The 21,352-nt window shown below is 42.5% G+C and overlaps 1 protein-coding gene across 1 annotated transcript in view; it reads left to right on the forward strand.

Moving 5' to 3' along the window:
- The first annotated feature begins 288 nt into the window (after positions 1-288).
- TPH2 (tryptophan hydroxylase 2) overlaps positions 289-21,352 on the forward strand; it is a 76,187-nt gene continuing 55,123 nt past the window's right edge. The window contains exons 1-5 of the mRNA XM_054016192.1: positions 289-393; positions 5,121-5,273; positions 6,934-7,117; positions 7,215-7,315; positions 14,502-14,569. Coding sequence (XP_053872167.1) covers positions 289-393; positions 5,121-5,273; positions 6,934-7,117; positions 7,215-7,315; positions 14,502-14,569 — 611 coding nt within the window. The remainder of the gene's footprint in view (positions 394-5,120; positions 5,274-6,933; positions 7,118-7,214; positions 7,316-14,501; positions 14,570-21,352) is intronic.

Here is a 21,352-nt window from a genome sequence, read left to right on the forward strand (position 1 = left end):
CCAGGATCGGTCTAAAAACCTAACCCAGCCCCTCCCCTGCTGGGCTCCTGCCGGCCGCTCCTCCGGGCTGGGACAGCGCAGCCAGCGCGTGAGCGAACCAGCTCCCGCCCCAGGGAACCTGCGCTGGCATCCGCCCGCCGCCACCGGCCACCCAGGAGCCTCCTATCAGCCTTCCATCAGCTGCCGGCCAGGCGCATAAAAGCCGCCGCCGCCAGGGCAGAGCTCACAGCGCGCTGCCTGCAGCCGGTTCCCCCTGCTGTGGCGGAAGAAAACTACTCACGGGTCCCCATGCAGCCCGCGATGATGATGTTCTCCAGTAAATACTGGGCCAGGAGAGGGCTCTCCCTCGACTCAGCCGTGCCCGGGGAGCACCCAGGACTCAGCAACCTGACAGTAAGTATCGCGGGCTGTCACGCTGCAACTGCCCAGAGCATTAGTGTGCTTGATAATGATTGACTGTGATTAACATACGTTGTGCGTCCAAACTCTATCCATTACTGTTCGGAGTATGTACATATTCCCATGCGGTACTTACCCAGTGTAAACCTCTAATCCAATGATGTTATAGAGATATGCAGGAGAAAAAACAATAACATTGCATCGCTCTTGGGATGTGTTTTGTGCTCAGCTGGTGGGCTGGCATGTGCTCCGTATTTTAGGGCTTTTTAAATGCTTTGGCTTTTTTAAATGCAAAAAGTAGCGTCAAAGGTTCTGCCCGTTTTTAGTACGTGGTCTCCAAAGAAAGCCACAGAAGTTATTGAGAACTCTCGAAAAGAAAATTGTTGTACTCTTTGTTTCAATATTTAAGAATTGTAATTAAAAGACACTTGGTGATAACAGCAAAAACAATAAAGAAAGCAAGCATACAAGGAAAATAACATAAGCACAAATATAGAGAGGAAAAGCAGATAATATTATTCTTAGATTCTTCTAAATAAGTCATTTTTATTCAGATAGCTAATGCTACAAATAGTTTACCGATCTCGGGGACACCCTGAAAGCTACATATTGGTCTTGCTTTTTAATAATTAAAAATATCGAATGACATTCAGTTTATTTGTAACTAGGTTTGATCAATTCCTTCTAGTCCTAATCACCACTAGTACTTTTGTATGGTGTCTTCAGATAAAATATAGCAAAAAGCCTATTAAATTCCACAGGCAATATCAGAGCGAATCACCATATTTAGTACTCCTAAAATCAATAGTAAATGAGTTTGGTCTCCATTCAGCTAGTTAGTAAGTGTGTGCCTAATGTTAACCGTGTGAGTGGTCCTAGCAAAGTCACTTGGACTAACTTGCACTCTCAGAGTTAGACATGTGCTTAAGTGTTTGGTTGAATCAGAGTCAATAAGACGAAAATACCTAAGTCATTGTATAGACCCTTATCTTGCAATTGTTGCTCCATGGACAGCACAGTCTATCCTCACAGCGTCAGTTGCAGGTTTGGGACCAATTATTTTGAGATCGTTTACAAATCAGATACATTTACATTGAATTGGTGAGTCCAGCATTTTAATACAGTGTGCATATTTGGCTTTGAAATATTAGAGTTTTGATTCCTCAACTGGCAGAGGTGCAATAGCATATAGAAAAATATGTAGCTAAAAATGTCTCCTCAGGTAAAAATACTATCAAAAGATGTAAACTAATCTTTGTAATCTGATCTGAAGACCCAACAGATATTTTGGTATTTTCAAAGCGTCGTTACACCAACCGCTTCATGATTGTAAACAAATGTTATCTGTTATAAATATTTTTGTATTTATAATGCTAACATAATTCAGACATATTAATAATCTACTTTGACACTTGAATAATTAATAGTAAAACAGAGAGAGAGAGAAAGAGAAAGAGTTGTATATTTACAGTTACATATTTTCCTGTGGAAAATATGAGGCCAGACCCTCAATTGGTATAAATCAGCATAGCTTTATTGGATTCACTGGAGTTATGCCATTTTACACCAGCTGTGGATTTAACCCATTGTCTTTAACCCATCTCTACATGTTTTATTGGCATTATTGATATCACTGGGAAATGGACTAAATGGAGTGAATCTGTTCTACTGCCTATATAAGATGTTTTAGTGTTTCTCTCTTCACTAGGATTCTGCTTTAACTCCATGATTTCTTGAATATTTGCACTTGCTCCTGATAATATGTCGTCATTAGGAAAAAACATCTACAAATCATTATTTAATCACATACAGTAGTAACCTGCATTGCTAATAAGGTTAATTCTCACAATATCACAGTTTCTTCTATGATGTTCATAATGATTAGCTCATCTAGTTTTCACAGGCTGAATGGTGGCTTTCAGCAGACACTTCAGATATTATCCACTTGACACAATTACAGAAACTCAGGGGGCTCAATCTTGGGAGGTGCTGAGTACCATCATTTCCCACTGAAGTCAATTGGTGCTGAGCTCCTTTCAGGATTGGGAAGTTAATTAACATGCTTCTCTGTACTTTCCTTCTAAAAATGGACACACACAGACAAGTCTAGATAGACTGCAAAATTAAAAATAGCATTTTTGTCAAAGCACATGTAGGCTGCATGCTTGACATATAAGCTATCTCCCAAATAATAATTGGAAAAAATGTTTAAGTATAACAAAAAGATTAAAAACAAACATGTAAGGCTCCAATTCAGGAGCACATATTTCAAGTTAAGCGTGCACTTGAGTGCTTTCCTGAATCAGGGCCTAAAAGAGGCTCGCTAGCTAAAGACAATGGGGTGATCCATTTCATAAGTGCAAACTCATGCAGACCCTGTCTACGCTTGACTTTTAATCATGTTATAAAACTGTTTTAACCATTGAGTGTGGTCACAATCTAAACATAGTTCCAGCTGGATTGATTTCAGACAATCCTATCACCCAATATGGGGCCAAACATTGTTTAAAACTTTTTTTTTTTAATTAAAATTTGAGCATAAAATAGGGAACCACACATGGTTATTGAACCACTTGGCCCTTTCTACAAGTTCTAGATAAACTGGATTCAAACAAGTTTTGACTGGCCAAAAAACCTGTGTGCGAGCCTAGTTTCTTGCTAAACTGCACGCAGCACTGGTGCACCTACACTTGTTGCTGACACTCAGACAAAGTCATCACTAGAGAAATTAAATTGGTTAAACACTCTAGGACGTGGTGGGCAACCTGCGGTCCGTCAGGGTAATCTTCTGGCAGGCCGCCAGACCGTTTGTTTACATTTGCACCGCCACCCACAGCTCCCATTGGCCGGGAGCAGTGAACCATGGCCACTGGGAGCTGCAGTCGGCCGTGCAAATGTAAACAAACTGTCTGGCGGCCCACCAGTGGATTACCCCGGCAGGCAGCAGGTTGCTCATCACTGCTCTAGGATGTCTGTGTCCACCCAGACAAAAACACCCCAGATGATTTACAAAAACTCTAATAAATGGTTAGAATAGGCTACAGTTTTTAATTGGTTTTGTAACGAGTTAAAGTTTAACTGGTTCAGCTTGTACTGCTTTAGTGCCAGTGTGGACTCAGAGAAGCTGAAACACGTCAGTTGTCATCTCTCTACCTTCCCACCATTTATGGTGGCTGTGTGAAATATTCCGGAATGCCTAGCTTCTGAGAACTGACCTGGGAATTGCAGGCTACTTACCCAGAGGATATTGTAACTTAAATGGTTTAGGACACTGCTAGTATGGACAGCCTGAGGGTAAAACTTAAATCAATTCAGCATGGTTAGTCTAGATGCACTCAACTGTCTGTACTGAAACTGTGTCAATTACAGATTAGTCCTTGTTGTCAGCAATGGAGATTTGTTTTAGAAAGGATCTGATCCAATTTTAAAAGGATTTAGCATAAAATAAGTTTAAAATACTGTGCCTGGTCAATGAGGACTAGGCAGAATCTTACTAAATCTGCTTTTGAACACTGTGTTTGGGACTCAGGGCAGATCCTCAGTTGGAGTAAATTGTCACAGCTCCACTGGAGGATCTGATGGAAACAAGGAGGTGATCTGCCTCAGGGTTCCCACATATTCTTAAAAATAGTGGGTTTTTTTTTAACAGTTTGAACATGGCTTTAATGTTTCAAACCTTGTTAGCTGCCCTCCTGTATTGTTGGCTCCCCCTGCCCCAAATTGCTGGTTCATTGTTTTTATCTCAAGAACAGAATTTACCAATGAACAATAAAATCTGACATGGACACAGTGGCCAAGATAGTCATGTTTTTTGGTTGCAAACATCTGAAACACTTTTAAAGGGGTCTGATTTTCATAAAGTGCAGAACACGTGCCCTCTGAAGATCTGTCTGCATTCAGGTATCTCAAGCATGACACCCAGTGCTAGTCACTTTTGAGAATCTTGGCCAGTATTACTAAAGCTCTTGATATAGATGGACTACTTAGAGGAGTCTCAAAAAGATTTAAGCTGTGGATATTGTACTATTGGAAAATATAGAAGGAAATTCAGTGCAAAGAGAATCTTACAGGTGTGGGAAGCTCAACAGTGTAAAAATAAAAAAGGAAATGATCCTTTGGGATAAATGGACTGTTCTCAGGAGGTCAGACTTAATTGGATGGAACACATTTTTAAAAGGTTCAGTTAATTCAGATTTCTTCTTTGATAGACAGAGCCTAAACATCTCTTCCTTTTTAATTTGTATAATCAGTGAATAGGTTTTAGTTCATTAGGAGCAATGAAAAATAGGTGGCAACATTAAATCTAGTGCAACGGAGAATATGAAGTTTCTGCTTGTGGCTTTTACGGACAATTCAAATAATTTCAAAATTCTGGGCCAGATCATCAGCTGGTGTCAATCGGCACAGCTCCATTGCAGTCAGAGCTACAACAATTTAGCCAGGTGAGGAATTGTTCCATCCAGTCTTTGTTTATTACCTATAATAACATTGCTTTAATGGTGTCATGATATTTGTGTCATATTTTTGTATTGGTCTCTTATGTCTCTGACATTTGCCTGTTACCTTTTCTGATTTTGAATATGCTGCTTACCGTTTTTTATAGTCTGGATCACTTTCATTCAGATGTTTTCTGACAAAAGCTGTCTGTGTGAAAGGAATGTTTGATATTTTTCAGAAATGCGCATTGGAAACTATTGTATTTTGTATCTACTTTCTTGTAGCCAAACAGAGCCAATTCTGGTAAAAATGATGAGAAGAAAGGGAATAAAGGAAACGGCAAAAGTGAATCAGTTTCTGAAAGCGGAAAGACAGCTGTAGTGTTTTCCTTGAAAAATGAAGTTGGTGGATTGGTGAAAGCTCTCAGACTCTTCCAGGTAGTATTACAAATCATTAGAATGATTGGAAAGGTTAGGGACATTTGGGTCAATTGTCAGCTGGTGTAAACTGGTGTAGCTCCACTGAAGTCAAAGAAGCATGTGAAATAACACTTTCCATTTGATTACTAACCAATCCAGCAAAGTATTTAAGCATGTGTTTGACTTTGGGCACATATGTAGTCCCCGGTAAGTGAATGGACTGCTCATGTGCTTAAAGTTCTAGCTGTCAGAGGTCCTGATCCAGTACAGCACTAAAGCTTGAACTTAAGTTTTAAGCACATGAGTCATCTCATTGACTCTAATGTTGGTGTTGACTCCAGAAGGAATATCCATGTGCTTAAAGTTAAGCATGTGCTTAAGTGTGTTGCTGGATCAGGGTCTTAGGCAGTAAAATGGGGAATTATGAAGCCTTAATACACATTGAAGCCCTGATACAGTTGATTGCATATGGGCAGAGTGCTAGCACAGCAGGCCATCCAGACGCTATCAGTTACAGGAGTGAGGCTGTGATGTGCCAGTAGGCATAGTGCCAGGGGAAACGCCACTAATGCAACTAGGTATGCATTCAATACCGGAATACATGTACCGAAATATCTTATTGAGTTTACAACTAGTAATCAGGGTGGAAATTTCTTTTATTGTGAACATAAGTATTAGATGCAAATGTACCGGTATTAACCAAGGCCAGAGGGAAAACTGCATACCACTTAAGCCCCTGAAGGTGCATAGGGACTAGCAGAAACTTATGCTTGGCCCTTTGCCCTGGGGTGAATTTTACCCAGAATGAAAATACATATAGTGTAGGGGCCAAGTGTAGATAGCAGCATAGACCTCTTCAGATTTGGCATCCTTTAATGGGTGGGGAGGAAGGTAGTCAAAAGTAATGGATTGGTTGACAGGTTTGTGCTTCATGCATGCAAAAGTAGAAATCATTATGAATGCTTTGCAATCTCCTCTTAACACCCATTTGCAGATCAGCAGCTGTGGTGGGAGAGTTCTACCATGGGAAGGCATCATTAATGTTTAAGCCATTTTGACACGCATATTCACTGAGGGTTGTAGATCTTGCCAGGGTCATTATTCTAGACAATCAGTTGGTCTGGACTTTTATTTTGTTACTCTTATTCCAGGTCATTCATAATTTTAGTACAAGAAAGATAGATGAGAAATTAAATATAATTATCACAAAATAAATGTTCTTTTAGCTTGTCAAGAGAGATATTGAATAAATGCAGCTTCTTGTACCAATTGTGTTCTTAATTGGAAAAACTAAAATATACTGAAATTAACACCAACAATGCACTGAATATTTTATATCTATCTTTGATATCAATGTAGCATTGCATTATAATTTTTAAAACAATTAACATACCATCCTTTGTAAAAGATGGTCTTGGTAAATCACATTTCAATCCCCTGTGAATATTATAGTTATTCTAGTCATCTAATGAGAGAGAACAATTTTTACCTTAACCTAGCAGCATTTTTTTTCTTTAACACACTACAAATCACTGGTTATGCATTTAGTTGTAAGCTGAGTATTTTTAATGTAAACTTCTATTACTTTTAAAATATATTTAACAGAAATTCATGCTACCGATTTTGTTTTCTAAATTAATTGTTTATGTATAGAGTCCAATGTTTCATGTTCCCACAGGAGAAGCATGTGAGTATGGTTCACATTGAATCAAGAAAATCCAAGAGGAGGAATTCAGAGGTAGAAATTTTTGTGGACTTTGACTGCAGTAAGAAAGAATTTAATGAACTAATTCAGTTGCTAAAGTTTCAGACTAACATCGTAACTCTTAATCCACCAGAAAACATCTGGACTGATGAAGACGGTAAAGCTGCTTTATTTAGAAATTAGTAAATATTTCATTTAGGAACCACACCAGTCTTACTCTCTAATATTTTCAATTTCTACTCTATCTTCCACAGAACTTGATTGTGTCCCTTGGTTCCCCAGGAAGATTGCTGAATTAGACAAATGCTCGCAGAGAGTTCTAATGTATGGCTCTGAGCTGGATGCAGATCACCCAGTAAGTGTGAAATAAAGTCATTATTTTATTTGGATTTTAAATCCTAGTTGCAGGGCAATTTGTTATCCATAACAGAATTTAAAAAATAATTTTTTAGATAATTATTCATATTGTTTAACCAGTCAAGTTATAAGCATCATGGCAAAGATTTTCAAAATTGATTAGCAATATTGGGGGGCCTCCATTTTTTTGGCACCTTCAAGGGACCTGATTTTCAGCAGGTGAGTGACCAGCACTTTACGAAAATCAGGTCCCTTTAAAGGGTGTCATTGAATGAATTCATTCAGTTTCTCAAGTTGGGAGACAAAAACTGAGGCACTCCAAAATCACTTTTGATCCCCATTTATACACTACATTCGTGTTTTTAAAATAGATGGAAGATAGAAGCTTTGATATTCTAAACAGTTTGGGTTATTGTAAACCTAGGTTCTGCCACAAATCAAAGAATATGGACATTAAATAAAATTCATATTAATGTGGGTGTAGGAGAACAAAGCATTTGAAAGAATGCTTGCCCTCAAACTAGGATAGTTACAAGGTACAATAGCACAGTACACTCAAATCTCAGCATGAATACAGTGCATGGATAGGTTTCTTACTGTGCTTTCTGAAATCAGTGCCAGTTTATAAGTCCCTATTTCGTACCTTGTGTAATGCCTAAATATTCCAGATCTAAAGCTGATTATGAGTCCTTAGTAATTATTTGTTTTAATTCAATCATGGTTTTCTTTAACATATGCCTAACCTAAGAGACCTTAAGAATGAACTATAATGATAGGCTGCTAGAAGAAACTCCTCTGTTTATATCATCTGCATTGTTGTTGCTCTAATAGATGGGTAATCATCAAAGTGAATGGAAACAATCAAAAACTTTCCACAACTGTTTTGGATGACTTGCTTCTATTTGGTTTTCAGAATAGGGAGAGGGGCTATATAGAGCGTTTGAATTTAGTAACTGGGCGGGGCAGGGGGGAGGAAACATTCTGTAAGGTATATCACTCATATATATTTGAAGCATTTACAGATTGGAAAAATTACTGCTTCATATGTTACTACCTGTAGTTCAGAGTCATGTTATAAACTTGTCGTAGATTCCCCTCTGTATTGAGGCTGCTTTGCTTTGTGCTTCTGGTGCAAAGTGGCCCTATACTGTAGGGAGGATCACCTCAGCGTAGGGGATCTTATGAGGGTATAGTGCCAGCACATCAACTGCTTTGTCAGCTCCTCCCTATTATCTATGTTGGGGAAGAGGCTGAGGAATGGCCAGGCATTACCAGGGCTTCCCTGTGCCTTGCTGACCACTGGCTTCTGTATCAGTCCCTAGGAACTTGTGGCACCTGGTTTAATTTACATTTGTGTAGTTCATAATAGCTGAAGGCTGCTGTATTGGATCATTCCCCAAGGGGGAGCACACCCCGAAATCCTGAGTCATTCTGTGCACTTCTTTATCATGGACAAGGGTAAGAGTCTGCATCTTCGGAAACTCTCAAATCTGCAGATTACTTTCAGCCACTAAAATAACTTTTCTTCAGATAGAAGCATTTTAGCCTCACGTGACCCATCACAATTATCAATTTAATAATGTTTTATATTTTGAACTGGTGTCTACACTGAATACATAAGGTAGGTTCCTGCAGATCACCTTAGTTTTATAGACAATGAAAAAGACATTTGCATGACATGAAAGCAGAGTATGTGTCATACTTAGAGAACTCGGATAGGCATAATTTACACTACATTTGTGATCCTACACAGAATGCTAGGTCTTAGAAATGGGAAAAAAACCTACTGTTGGACACCAATAGACTATTTCTGGTCCCCCCCCCACCCCTCTGTGGAGTGTATAGGGGCCATACAGGAGTCATAAAGGGCCATGGAGAACTACCCTGATGCAGGGGCAGCACAAGGCCACCGTGGGTATGTCTACAGTGTAAGACCAGGGTTTTAACTCAGGCTCAAATCTAATCCCACTTCTGTCTGCACACAAATCATGCTCACCTAGCGCTTGGACCTAGTGTCTCAGGACTACATGGGAGTGGAGGGTTTGAGCCTGAGTCAAGTCAGGACCTAGGGTTCAAGCCTATTGCTTTGCAGTGTAGACATTGGACTCATCCTACTGGACTCATGCATGAGAGTCCACAATCCCATGGACTAACTTTCTTTGTCCTCTGATAGTCAAGTTCAGTGGACAGTCAAGTTTTCCCACACTGCACCATGATCAAAGGGGTAGAACCGGCCACATTTTGGGAGACCACTGGCAAGTCTTGACTATGAGTAGTGGGACTTGGACCTGCATAATGCAGTGTAGATGTTGGAGCCCCAGATTGGGACCCCAAATTTAAAAATTCTTAACCTGGGGTTACAAATGAGTGTAGGCGATCAAGCACTGGGTTAAGAAACCCAGTAGAGGTGTGAACAATGGGGGGGGGGCAAGTAGGGGCATGGGCCTCCCCAATAATCGTTGGGGGCACAGAACTCCTCCTCCCTGGGGCCACTGGCCAGGAAGAGCTCACTGTCCCCGCCACCTGGGGAGGAGAGTGAGCTCCTGCTGGGGTAGGGGGAAGGGAGGGAGGGAGGGACGAGTGAGCTTCTACCAGAGCTGGGAGGAGGGGGGGAGTCAAAGTTAAATTTCTGCACACCCTGAAACCCTGGATCTGCTAAATCAAATTCTACTAATGCTAAGCTTACACAATCACGTAGACCAGGTGAGGGGAATCTTTTTTCTATGAGGGGCCATTGACCCACAGAAAAAATCAGTTGTGGGCCACACACAGCCCCGTGTGGGGGGCAGAGGCTCAGGGCTTCCCCTTAGGCTCCAGGGTGGGGCCAGAAGTGGGTTCAGGGTTTGGGAGGGGGCTCTGGGCTGGGGCAGGGGGTTGCGGTGCGGGAGGGGTGAGGGCTCCAGCTGGGGATGCGGGTGTGATGGGTTGGACCCCCTGTGATGTCACCTCGTGTGCTGGGACGCCACTGAGGCAGATTATTCCGCCAGCCTGGGCCCCCTTTTACCTGGTCTTGCTGGGCTTGGCTCCCCAGCCTTTTCCAGCCAAGCACACAGGCAGGGCCACAGCCAGCTGCACAGAGACACAGAGAGATGGAGATCCGCTCTGAGACGGCTCAGCTTAAGGGGCTTGCCACAGCACGCAGAGGTCCACCCCACCTTGGAGTACAAACCCAAAATTATATGAAATCTGCCTCTTCCCTCAATGTGGAGGAGGGTATGCCTCCCCCCCCAAGTTAGAAATCACATAAATTAGGTTATATTGTAAACCAGAAATAAATTTATTAACTATAACAGGTGTATTTTAAGTAGCTAAGAAGGTAGCAGACAGAACAAAGCACATTACTAAGAAAATAAAACGGAACATGCAATCTAAGCTTAATACACTAAAGAAACTGGTTACATGTAAATTCTCACCCTAAATGTGTTTCTAATAATCTTCTTCACAGGCCAGACACACTTCTAGCCTGGGTCCAGTTCTTTCCCCCAGTTCAGTCTTAGTTGTTTCCAGTAGTCATCTTGGGTAGGATAGCAGGGGAGAACTGATGACCTGGATTACCTCACTACCCACCAGGGCCGACACCAGCTTACCAAGCAGATGCTTGTGGCGGCCACTTCGGAGAGGGGCAGCACGTCCAGCTGTTCGGCGGCAATTCGGCGGACGGTCCCTCACTCCTGCTCAGAGTGAAGGACCTCCAGCCGAATTGCCGCCACAGTTCGTGATAGCGATCATGGCTTTTTGTTTGGCTGCTTGGGGCGGCCAAAACCCTGGAGCCGGCCCTGTTACCCACCCTTAAATAGGATTTGCCTAAGGCGGGAGTCCTTTGTTTCCTAGTTTGACCCCCACCCCAGCTTCTTGTGGAAAAGTACAGAATTCAAGATGGGTTGCAGTATCAGGTGACTTGGTCACGTGCCTCTGTAGGGCCTCTGTAGTCATTCTTCACAGGATGACCCACACATTCACAGGAAGACTAAGCTCTTTTACAGTCTATCGTCTCTTGCTGATGGGCCATCAGCACTGTCAGGATTTTTCATTGTTGTACCTGAAGTGTTAGCAGAGGACATCACACAAAGTAATATAGTTGAAATATAGATACATAGTCAATATTCCTAATTTCAGATACAGAAATGATACATGCGTACAAATAGGATAATCACATTCAGTAAATCACAACCTTTCCAATGATATTTCTTGCATAAAGTATATTGTAGTTATGTCAAACCATAAAAGCATATTTTCATAAAGAACATGGAATGACACATCACAGTGGGCTCTGGGGTGGGACTGGGGATGAGGGGGTTGAGGTGCAGGAGGGGGCTCTGGGCTGGGGCTAAAGGGTTTGGAATGTGGGAGCAGGCTCAGGACTGGGACAGGGTGTTGGCATGCAGGTTGGGGTGCAGGATGCAGACTCCGGGAGGAGGTTCAGAGCTGGGGGGAGGGGGTGAGGGTTCTGGGAGGGAGTTGAGGTGTGGAAGGGGGTTCCAACCTGGGTCAGGGGGTTCAGGGTGTGGGCTCCAGCCGGGCGGCGCTTACCTCAGGTGGCTCCCAGTCAGCAGCGCAGCATGACTAAGTCAGGATCCCTGCCTGCCCTGGCTCAGCGCTGCTCCAGGAAGCAACCGGCATGTCCCTGCAGCCCCTAGGCAGAGGTGTGGCCAGGTGCACGCTGCCCGCACCCGCAGGTGCTGCCCCTGCAGCTCCCATTTGCCGCGGTTCCCTGATCGCACCTGTGCCTAGAGGCCACAGGGACATGCCAGCTGCTTGCAGGAGCTGCGCAGAGCCAACCGGACTTTTAATGGCCTGGCAACCCTAGCTTTCCCCTCCAGCGGGGTAAGCTGATGCTTACGGCTCGAGCCCCATGGGGGGGCGCCAAGTCTTGGGGCTTCTGGCCCACGGCATGGAGACTTGCTGCAGGCCAGATGAAATTAGGCAGTGGGCTGGATCTGGCTCACGGGCCGTAGGTTCCCCACCCCAGTGTAGAAATATCCTCTGAGCTCTAGGACCAGTCCTGTTAACAGGAACAGAATTTTGCTACATGTGACACACTCTTGAGTCACAACAAACCAGTTATACTGCCATCTGTCCCTTTCTACCTGGGCCTACAAAACCATTTGCTTCTCTTAAAAGAGGGAAAAGGTATTCCCCTACCTATTGATCTAAAGTCTGCAACTTATTAACTCAGCACTTGCTTCATAAAGGTTTTAAACAGTCAAGGTAACTCCAGTAAGCCTCTATGAAACCTTTCCCATAATTTTCCATATAATAAGTGATCTCTCTCCTGCTATCCATCTCCACTGTCTGACAAACAGAGACTAGGGACACCATTCCTTACCCATGTTCTTACGTTCTTTCTCTCTGTAGATGTACGCTAGATAAGTCATCCAAACATCTGAAGGATGTTGCAAGGCCTCTGCTGCCTTGGACTGTGCTTGAGAGTAGGAGGCTGGAATGCTTTCACAATCCCTTTTGTTTTCTCTCCTACATCCCCCAGAAGTACGTGTGTGTATACACACACACACACGTGTGCATGCATGCACTTTATAGTGGCTGCTTCCTACCACTATGAGTGCATTAGTTGCTGTTGAAAGCCCCATGATAGTTACAAATCCAAAATTTTCTGGACGCTTAGGCAAGCAAACAATATGCATTTTAATATGTAATTATATGCATCTAGGAACAAAGAATATAGGCCATACTTGCATAAGGGGATCTCTATCCTGGAAATCAGTGACTCCGAAAAAGGTGTGGGGATCACGTTAGGTAATCAGCTGAACGTGAGCTCCCAGTGTGATGTTGGGGCCAAAAGAGCTAATGTGATCCTGGGAAGCATAAACAGGGGAATCTTGAGTAGGAGTAGAGAGGTTATTTTAACTCTGTATTTGGAACTGGTGCAACTACTGTTGGAATACTGTGTCCAGTTTTGGTGTCCACAATTCAAGAAGGACGTTGATAAACTGGAGAGGGTTCAGAGAAGAGCCATGAGATTGATCTAAAGGATTAAAAAACCTGCCTTATAGTGATAGACTCACAGAGCTCAATCCATTTAGCTTAACAAAGAGGAGGTCAGAGGTGACCTGAGTACAATCAATAACTACCTATGTGGGAACAAATGTTCAATAATGGGCTCTTCAGTCTAGCAGAGAAAGTTATAACATGATCCAACGACTGGAAGTTGAAGCTAGACAAATTCAGACTAGAAATAAGGCGTAATTTTTTTTTAGTGAAGATAATTAACCATTGGAACAATTTACTAAGAGTCAAGTGAGATTCTCCATCACTGACCATTTTAAAATCAAGATTGGAGGTTTTTCTAAAAGCTCCGCTCTAGAAATTGTTGTAGGGAAGTTCTCTAGCCTGTGCTATACAGGAGGTCAGCGTACATGATCACAAAGTGTCCCTCTGGCTATGAAATCTATGAATTGAAGCTGTGTAGACCAACAGCCATTTTTCTACCATTTTTGTGTTTTTGTCCATGCCTAGTGATGGAGGAGAGTGGTATTTTTTCTGGTTACACTACTGCCCAGTTGAGTGGGGCAAGTGCAAATATACTTTCTGGGCTGGTATGTTTTGTGTATAAAGAAGAGATGTTGCATGTGGTTTAGAGTAACGGAAAGTAGTATAGCCCACAGGTGTTTACATTACACGTACCTCCCTCTGTGGCTGATCCTCAAAGAAAATAAGTCCATTACAGCTACAGTTACAGGACTTTAGCTCAAGCTGTAGCAACTCATGCTTTAGCTCTGGAGGTTTTTTCTTCAGTCCCCAGCATGACAGCCAAGATGGTGGCCATCACAGTAGTATTTTCAAAACAAGCTCTTCATGAATTCTGAGACACTTCAATTTTCAAGCCATGAAGGAAGTGTGATACATGAACCTAGCACCCAGATTCTTGCCTGCTTGGGAGACTCCAGGCAGGTCATGGAGGTGTTTGGGTGGACTAAAGTTGAGTCATAGCCAGTTTTCCCATACTTAATATTTTGGGCTGTGTGATGCACAGCACCTCTCCTGGAAATGTTCCTTTTGGAGGAAGTGTGACACTAGTTTATTTTTCTCCACATTAAAATAGATGCTGTTAATCAGAAAGCAATATAATTAAACACTAAGTAAACACTTTAATGATTTATTTTAAAATTCTTACAGCTGATTTTCTTTGTCCTTGTTATAAATTAATCTTGTCTTCCTTTCTTAAGGGATTTAAGGACAATGTATATCGACAGAGAAGAAAGTATTTTGTGGATGTTGCCATGAGTTATAAATAGTAAGTACTGGTGTATTTCTTTTCTGTGCTGCTATGTTAGAAAAAATTCCATTCCACTTAATTCTGTTAGCATGAAGTTTTGGAAAAGACAAGTGACCAGTTTAGTATATGTTACAAATGACAAACCAAAAGCTTGAAATCATATAATTTTCAGTATAATTATAAGCAAGTGAGGCGTTTAGAGGCTAAGTGCTACATTTTCACCATTAATGTAAGGAGCTATTTTACAAATGTTTGCATATCCTCTAATGAAATGAATCCATGTGCCATGGACACAGACCCCTCCTATAATTGGCCTAGAACCATGGTCTTTTAACTCCAGAACACAGGCCTCTAGCACTTGAGCCAAAGAAGAATTCCCCCACTACAAATGGAAACCCTTGTCTCCCCCTGGAACAGCCACTAGAGGGCAGCATCATACAAAGTGTTTGCACTATTAGAGCCGATTGGGAATTTTCTGACTAAGTATTTTTTTCATCAGAAAATGCTAAATTGTCCAAAATGAAATGTTTCATGGAAACGTTTAGATTTCTATGAACTTCTGCCACAGGCAGACGTAGGCTGCATGGCAGGAAGTTTGGAAGCCCTGAGGCCCCCAGAAGGAGGTTCCAGCTGGGACTCCCAGAGCTGCTAGGAGCCTGGAAGTTCTGTTGTCCTTGACTCTGAAGCAGTCGGCATGGTGGGGCTGCCTCAGGACTGCCGACTCTGGAAGCCTTCAGCGCTCCAAGGCAGGCAGGCTTAAGATGGGGATCTCGGGCTTCCACGTTCCCAGCCATGAAGCTAGGAGCTTGGCAACCCAGGAAGCTGTGGAGGCTTAACTGGAGTTGCGGCTCTCAGGGTTTATAGCAGGGATGGGGAACGTCTGGCCTGTGGCAAGTCTCCACACTGTGGGCCGAAAGCTCTGAGCCTCCGCGCCCCTCCCCCCCCCATGGCGCTGGAGCCGCAAGTGCCTGCTCCTGCTGTGGGGGGGGGGGGGGAACCCGAGCCTCCATGCTTTCCCCCTGCAGGACTGTGTGTGGCCCCTGCCTGATATTTTTCTGTAGGTCAATGGCCCCTGATAGAAAAAAGGTTCCCCACCCCTGGTTTATAGACTCTGCTCCACAGTGGGGAATTCATGTAAACCTAGGGGATGCCCTGGGCTGTTCCCTGAGGAGTTGGTGGCAATGCAAGGAGTCTCTGAGTCAGGACCGCTGTCTGCTCTGTTTTTGTTTAGCAAAAATCAAATGAAAAGGATTTGATTTTTCTGAAATGAAATATTTTTAGTATTTCCTCTCCCCCGGGAACTTTGAAATTTCGAGTTTTCATTCTGATTCAGAATGCAAACTTTTTTGAAATGTCGGAATGTCCTGTGGAAGGGAAATCACAAGTTTCAACCTGCTGTATGCACTATGTACTTGCTTAATTAGACAAATGTCATTCCTTTTACCTGGGATTCACAAGAGTTTAAACCCTACAACTGTCACAATTACAAAGTAAATCATGCTCACGTCTGCAGAGCTGGGAGTAGAATGCTGATTCTAGACGTAGGGATACTTATTTCACAAAACACTGCCTAGCACTTGAGCTAAAGGAGATCTCTGTTAGCTGGCAATAGGAGTAGCTGGTAGCAGGAGGGGCTGCAGAGATGGCACATGCCATCCTTGGGCAAAGGGTAAGGGAAAGAGGAAGAAAAGCCTTACATTGCACCTCTAACCAATTAATGAGTGCCAGCCAGTCTGATGTATGGGGAAGAATGAGGCCTCAAAGTCAGGTAGAGGAAAACGGAGGGGGTATGTATTGGGGGTAGAGTAATAGTTATGTGCCAGCCCCACAGAGAGAGAGAGAGAGAGAAAAAGAGAACCAACTTATAAGGCCAGAACATAGAGCAAAAGTGGGGAAATGGTCAGTTGCAAATTAATTTAAAAAGACAGGATGAGGTTTGAGGCAGCTGATTGGGAAAAGAACTTCTAGAAAAGAATAAGGGTATGTGAGAATTATAAAAGAGGCAGCAGGAATCCCACCGGAGGGTAGTATTAAATCTCTGAGTTTCTTATCAGAACTGTGAAAGGGCAAAGCAAATAATTTAATCCACAGAAGTAAGGAAAAACATTAAAATCTATGGTACAAAGAAGGAAAACAAGCCATTTCAAAACTTATTAACAGTAAGTGTCAGAGGAACAAGCAAGCCTAAACATGCTGAGCATTGCCCATAGATTTCTGTGTCTGCAGAGGAACATGATACACACTCACTGGAGTGCCTATGTCACTACCTAGATTAAAACACGCTGTTAGAAGTGTTACCCTGTTCACACATACACAGCTGAGAGAACATTCCTGAGGTACAGGAGATAGAATCATAAAATGTTTGTGAGGAAAAAGGCCTGATTCCAGCCATAGATAGCACATAAATAGGAGCATTAGAAATATCTTAAATCCTGCAATGGCAAGATGATTTATTTAGTCCTCCGAGACAGGATGCTTCAGCTATTAGCCATGTGACAATTCTACAGGTAATGCATTTGTTTGCTTGCAGTGTGGGAGACAGTCAAATTCAAAGCTAATCTTGTAAGACCTATTTTACCCCTCTATAAAATGCAGAAAATGGTGGATCTGGCTTAGCAGGTGCATGCAAACATCAATTGCAGTAGTTTAGTACAAAGTTTTCACAGGTTAAAGTCAAGTAGTTGGGGCAAAGAATTCCTTGAGCCTGCTCAAAGTTACTTCAGTGCAAATTACAGTGAAGTCAATGGAATTATACCAATATATAACCAGTGCACATGAGTTGGGCCCTTTTATAATCTCCTGTAGTTGATGATAACCAGTAGAATCCTGGTGGTTGGTTTTTTTACAAAAGTTCCCTAGGGCCAGATTCTGCTCCCACTGCTCACAAAGAAAGGTTCTCATACGAAAAAGTTCAGGCCTGCTTCTGTTGAAGTCAATGGGAGTTTACTTTAACCTCAGCCAGGTTTTAGCCTACAGTTTTATGTATATGCCTCATTCTGTTTTGTTCCAGATCAATTAAAAATGTAGCATATTCCCTTTCACTTCTCTCTTGCTTCCTCATATTTTGGTGGAGTTTCCTCTCCCCATTCTCTGGTATTGGAAGCTAATGAGACCATTCTAGGCCTAATCTTAAGCAGTCCTTTTGGGAAATTTCCTAGGGTTCCAGATATTTGGCTCATGCTTTTTCTGTATCAGGTATGTTACTCTGCAAATATTTTGTTGCTTTCTGGACAGTTGAGTAAGTGAGATATTTCATAATTTGTCCCCCACCAACATGAAAAATTCATCAATAAATAAAATGCCTTTGAGCTGTTAGGATCAAGTGACCATGGTCTGATTAATATTTAAATCAATAGTTAATATCTTCAGCAGTGATTCACAAACTGCAATTCGTGGTATGCTTGGTGCTGGCTAGTTGCATTGTGCTGGCTCTCTTCCTTGTTTCCAGATGCTAAGTCATATTAAAAGAAGATAAAAATCCATTAGCTATTTTCTTAGTATCAGAGGGGTAGCCATGTTAGTCTGAATCTGTAAAAAGCAACTGAGGGTCCTGTGGCACCTTTAAGACTAACAGAAGTATTGGAGCATAAGCTTTCGTGGGTGAATGCCTTGCGTCTGATGAAGTGGGCATTCACCCATGAAAGCTTATGCTCCAATACTTCTGTTAGTCTTAAAGGTGCCACAGGACCCTCTATATTTTCTTAGTGTTACATTTCCATGTAGTTATCATCACAAAGTTGTTGGCTTTTTGGGTGGGGTTTTTTTTTTTTGGTGTGTGCGTGTGTTTCACCAAACACAGAGTAGGTGGTACATGAAATCCAGAATGGGGTGTGGGTGGGTGACAAGACCGTCTCTTAATTATTAGGATGACATTATATGGAGAAAGAAGTGATTTGAGACTATTTAGAAAAGCTGGATGAGCACAAGTCCACGGGGCTGGATGCACTGTATCCGAAGGTGCTAAAGGAGTTGGCTGATGAGATTGCAGAGCCATTGGCCATTATCTTTGAAAACTCATGGTGATCGGGGGAGGTCCCGGATGACTGGAAAAAGGCTCATGTAGTGCCCATCTTTAAAAAAGGGAAGGAGGAGGATCCGGGGAACTACAGGCTAGTCAGCCTCACCTCAGTTCCTGGAAAAATCATGGAGCAGTTCCTCAAGGAATCAATTTTGAAGCACTTAGAGGAGAGGAAAGTGATCAGGAACAGTTAGCATGGATTCACCAAGTGCAAGTCATGCCTGACTAACTTAATTGCCTTCTGTGAGGAGATAACTGGCCCTGTGGATGAGGGGAAAGCAGTGGATGTATTATTCCTTGACTTTAGCAAAGCTGTTGATATGGTCTCCCACAGTATTCTTGCCAGCAAGTTAAAGAAGTATGGGCTGGATGAATGGACTAAAAGGTGGATAGAAAGCTGGCTAGATCGTCGGGCTCAATGGCTCCATATCTAGTTGGCAGCCGGTATCAAGCGGAGTTCCCCAAGGGTTGGTCCTGGGGCCGGTTTTGTTCAATATCTTCATTAATGATCTTGAGGATGACGTGGATTGCACCCTCAGCAATTTTGCAGATGACACTAAACTGGGAGGAGTGGTAGATATGCTGGAGAATAGGGATAGGATACAGAAGGACCTAGACAAATTACACTGGTCTACAATTTTTGAGAAGTCGTCTGCTTCAGAGATAAAATGTGCTATTTATTATGTATTTTGATGTGCTGAATTCAAATATGACAATTAAACCAACTGATTGGCTACTGTTTCTAAGATATTTAAGTTTTTACATTTTATGTCTATGTATATTGTGTAGATAGTAGAGTTTTAATCATAAATTGTAAACCTAGGTCTTTTCATGTGTTTATGGTTGCTTTACATGATAATATTTCACCTGTCCTGTTTATGTAACACTTTAAAAATCAGCAAAAGGGTTCTATAAATAAAATTTATTATGAAACAAAAGGCAAAAAACTATTCTGTACATAGTTTAGTCCTATTCAGTGTCTACTCGGCGCTTCTTGGCTTGTCTCTTGTATTCATTAAATGGAGCATCTCTTGTCACTGTCCAGCAACAGTCTGCAAGCATTGATGGGCTCCATTTGCCCTGATAGCGTTTCTCCATTATTGCAATGTCCTGGTGAAATCGCTCGCTGTGCTTGTCGCTCACTGCTTCGCAGTTCGGTGGAAAAAAATCTAGATGAGAGTGCAAAAAATGTATCTTTAGTGACATGTTACAACCAAGGCTTTTGTATGACTTGAGGAGGTTTTCCACCAACAACCTGTAGTTGTTTGCCTTGTTGTTTCCGAGAAAATGTATTGCCACTAACTGGAAGGCTTTCCATGCTGTCTTTTCCTTGCCACGCAGTGCATGGTCAAATGCATCATCTTGAAGAAGTTCACGAATCTGAGGACCAACAAAGACACCTTCCTTTATCTTAGCTTCACTTAACCTTGGAAATTTTCCATGGAGGTACTTGAAAGCTGTTTGTGTTTTGTCAATGACCTTGACAAAGTTCTTCATCAGACCCAGCTTGATGTGTAAGGGTGCTAACAAAATCTTCCTTGATCCAACAAGTGGTGGATGCTGAACACTTTTCCTCCCAGGCTCCAAGACTGTCGGAGTAGCCAATCTTTCTTGATGTAGTGGGAATCTCTTGCACGACTATCCCATTTGCAGAGAAAACAGCAGTACTTTGTGTATCCAGTCTGTAGACCAAGCAAGAGAGCAACAACCTTCAAATCGCCACAAAGCTGCCACTGATTTTGGTCATAGTTTATGTACGTCAAAAGATGTTTCATGTTGGCATAGGTTTCCTTCATATGGACTGCATGACCAACTGGAATTGATGGCAAAACATTGCCATTATGCAGTAAAACAGCTTTAAGATTCGTCTTAGATGAATCAATGAACAGTCTCCACTCATCTGGATCATGAATGATGTTGAGTGCTGCCATCACACCATCGATGTTGTTGCAGGCTACAAGATCACCTTCCATGAAGAAGAATGGGACAAGATCCTTTTGACGGTCATAGAACATGGAAACCCTAACATCACCTGCCAGGAGATTCCACTGCTGTAGTCTGGAACCCAACAACTCTGCCTTACTCTTGGGTAGTTCCAAATCCCTGACAAGGTCATTCAGTTCACCTTGTCTTATGAGGTGTGGTTCAGAGGAGGAGGATGGGAGAAAATGTGGGTCCTGTGACATTGATGGTTCAGGACCAGAAGTTTCATCCTCTTCCTCGTCTGACTCAAGTGAGAATGATTCTGGTGCATCAGGAACCGGCAGTCCTTCTCCGTGGGGTACTGGGCGTATAGCTGATGGAATGTTTGGATAATGCACAGTCCATTTTTAATTCTTTGACACACCTTTCCCAACTGGAGGCACCCAGGCAGAAGTAACAATTGCTGGTATGATCTGTTGGCTCTCTCCAAATCATTGGCACTGCAAAAGGCATAGATTTCCTTTTCCTGTTCAACCACTGGCGAAGATTTGTTGCACAAGTGTTGCAATATATGTGGGGCCCACCTCTTGTACTGATCTCCAATTTTGCAGCCAAAATAAAGGTGATAGGCTTTCTTAACCATAGTGGTTATACTGCGCTTTTGTGATGCAAAAGTCACTTCACCACAAACATAGCAGAAGTTATCTGCACTGTTCACACAAGTACGAGGCATCTCTGCTCACTTTGGCTAAACAGAAATGTGTCCCTTTGCAAAATCAAACACTGACAAATAAGAGAGCACGACACTGTATGATTTCTAGAGCTGATATAGGGCAATTTGTTCAGCAGAGTGATGTAAG

Source organism: Malaclemys terrapin, chromosome 1 (genome assembly GCF_027887155.1).
Source record: "Malaclemys terrapin pileata isolate rMalTer1 chromosome 1, rMalTer1.hap1, whole genome shotgun sequence".
NCBI lineage: Eukaryota > Metazoa > Chordata > Testudines > Emydidae > Malaclemys > Malaclemys terrapin.